This window comes from Natator depressus, chromosome 27 (assembly GCF_965152275.1).
Source record: "Natator depressus isolate rNatDep1 chromosome 27, rNatDep2.hap1, whole genome shotgun sequence".
Lineage (NCBI taxonomy): Eukaryota > Metazoa > Chordata > Testudines > Cheloniidae > Natator > Natator depressus.
In genome coordinates this window covers 10,229,468-10,232,266 of record NC_134260.1, presented here as the reverse complement: position 1 = coordinate 10,232,266, position 2,799 = coordinate 10,229,468, and the positions used below count along the sequence as shown (strand labels likewise).

General features: G+C 51.7%; 1 protein-coding gene across 1 annotated transcript; it reads right to left on the bottom strand.

Moving 5' to 3' along the window:
- Positions 1 to 515: 515 nt before the first annotated feature.
- Positions 516 to 2,252, bottom strand: HOXB13 (homeobox B13). Its single transcript, XM_074940725.1, has 2 exons — positions 1,613 to 2,252; positions 516 to 766 (listed from the first exon to the last, which is right to left on the bottom strand). The coding sequence occupies exons 1-2, from the start codon at positions 2,250 to 2,252 to the stop codon at positions 516 to 518; spliced, it is 891 nt and encodes a 296-aa protein (XP_074796826.1).
- Positions 2,253 to 2,799: the final 547 nt, after the last annotated feature.

The window sequence follows — 2,799 nt, the reverse complement described above, 5'->3', positions numbered from 1 at the left end:
CAGCTGAGGGGTTTGCAATCTACCGGGCGAGTTTGGTGCACACGCTGAACGAGACGCCATCCAGAGCCTTCTTACGCATTTGGAATTTATTAATTCGGTTCACTCCGGCGGTTTCCTAAAGCGCTCTCGGGAACGGAGCTCATACAAAGGGACAGCGACAGAGAGACTACGGCGCTCACGGGGCGCTGTAAGGCAAAACCGGTAAACCGCACACATGCCGTTACAGCCAGACGGGGTCATGTCGCATCTTCCTAAATCAACGGCATTTACAGAAGGGTTTAACTTATTAAAGGATCAACAACAAGGCCACAGATAAAGCGCGTCCTTCGCTGGGCGGGAGCTGGCGGGCGTGGGGCTGGGGGAGGCGCGGGGGAGGTGCGGATAAGTCAAATTTCCAGGTGATGATTTTTTTCCCCCCTCCTTGGTTTTTCTTTACATCTCAGGCCCACACAGACCCAGCAGGGGAGCAGGGGTGGCGGCTGTGATGTTAAGATAGTGGGATTGTCCTTGTTTCCTCACGGGGTGCTGCTGGTTTTGACTTTGGCGACCACTTTCTTCTCTTTCACCCTCCTGTTCTGAAACCAAATGGTAATCTGTCTCTCCGTGAGGTTGGTGGCGGCGGCGATCTTCCTCCTCTTGTCCTTGGTGATGAATTTGCTGCTGGCGTATTCCTTCTCCAGCTCCTTCAGCTGCCCCTTGCTGTAGGGAACCCTCTTCTTGCGACCCCGGCGGAAGGAACCGGCGTCCGGCGGGTGCTGGGCAGTATCTGAGCGCGGAGAAACAACAGAGCTTAGCTCCGGGGGTAAAGACTAGCTGGACTTACAGGGGCTGGGGAAACAGACAAGAACGCTGCATCTAGGGCGTGTAACTGACCAACACCTCTCACATCCTCCTCTAAATGGGGACAAGCAAGCGCCCTTTTATTTCTCTAGAATTATTTCATCACCATAAATTATCCTTCCCCTTTTTTTTAGTTAAAAAAAATATCAAATTACGTTGCAAGGAACAGAATCACATTAATACCTATTGACTCGCTTGGATTTGTGGCATATTCCAAAGCATATGCTTGAAAGGTGTGTGTGTGTGTATTCATTCATCTATATACACACCTTGAATAGGGGTATGTGTGTATATATATTCATATATATATGAATAGGTGTGTGTGTTGGACACACACACACACACTTAGAATGCACCATATTGCAAGGTACATGCCTGAATGGGAATAATACGCACACACACACTTGCTTAGATTGTGGCTTCTTGCAGAGTGCATTATTGCATCACAATAATACTGATGCTTTTACTTGCTTGCATTGTGCCATGTTGCAGAGTACCTTCTTAAATCAGAATCAGCACTGGAGTCTATTTGCTTAGACCGTGCTAGGTGTCAGAATTATATCGGTGGCCTTCTACTTGTTTGGAGTGTGACATGTGTGACATTCCCTGAACTGGAATATCCACACCTGAAAACTTCTTTGTAGATCCCTTCATCGTTCCACACTAGAGCAAACCATTTCAGCTAAGTCACCTGCCTGGCACATCAGTCTACCTAAAGCTTCCGAGAGGCGCCTTAAGCCGAGAAAGCAGGGCAAGGGTTTGGGGATATTACCTGAAAAGGCAGATTTCCAGAAGTGCCCAGCCTGGTTTTGATCTTTGGGGCAACACATCTGGCTGTTCCAACCACTGGTTAAAGCCCACGGCTGGTGATAACTGTCCACGGGTAAAAGTGTCTCATGCCTGGGCTCTCCCGGCCCACCTATGGTCTGAACTACAGAAACGTCCAGGTAGCTAGCCATGGGCTGGTAAGGGCCTGCGTAGCCGGGGTAGAAAGCCAGCTCTGTCGGTCGGGTCTGGTAGTCATCAGCGGCCGCTGGGGTGTCCACATATTTCTCTGCAGAGTAGCTGGACTGGGGGCAAGGTTTGAGGGAGCTCCTGGCAACCCGACAAGAATAATAACCGCTGCCGAAATATCCATAAGGTAAAGGCGGGGTGGTGGAGGAACTTTGGGAGATAGCAGGGCACGGAATGCATTGCTTGGAGGGCTCCCCGGGACCTGCACTGGGAGCATCCAGGGTGGGGTAGTTAGAGCCCTGCACGAAGGCAGGAGGCGGGGGCCCTCCTACGGCAGAGTGAGCCACCAGATTCCTGCACTGGCTTGCAGCAAAACCGCCCGCCCCCATGAGCCCCTCCATGCTCCTCTTGGTGCTTTCATCCAGCTCCTCGGCGCTTGCGAAAGTCCCAGGGTCCATGCAGCGAGGTTTGCAGGCCGGCGCATGGGTCAGATCATACTCGGCAGCATTTGAGCTCTGGGGAAGGAGGGCTCCTCATCTTTTTAAGAGCCTGGGAACTGCAGAGGAGGGTGCATTACCTCCAGCCAAGCTGCTCTGACGCAAACTACGTGGCTCTCCCAGCCGAGTTATTCATTGGCTGCTGAGAGCCCATGGGAGAAGTGAGGGGGGAAGGGAAGAGAGAAGGCGGGGGGGTGTGTGAGGGGGGGTGGGTGGGAACCAAAACTCTAATGGTCTTATTGCGAAAATCCTTTTATTGCAGTTGTGGAAAAACTAAACCCCTGCACAAGCGACAGGCCAAACAAAATCAAGCGGGGGTGGGAGTGGGGGGGGGGGGGAGTTTTTGCTTCTTAGACTGCATCTTGCCAAGAAGGAGCGGACACTATAGGAGCATTCCCAGTGAGAAAACTCTACGCTGGAAAGGAATTCCTGCCATTCGTTGTCTACGTTCTTTCAGGCAGATCTGCTCTTGCACTAGAAACTACACTTCGAAAAAACTACCCTATGC

Coding starts and splice junctions, on each gene's coding strand:
- HOXB13 (XM_074940725.1), bottom strand. CDS start 2,252: ATGGACCCTGGGACTTTCGCAAGCGCCGAGGAGCTGGATGAAAGCACC. Junction 767..1,612: donor CTGGAAATCTGCCTTTTCAG/GTAATATCCCCA, acceptor CTCCGCGCTCAG/ATACTGCCCAGCACCCGCCG.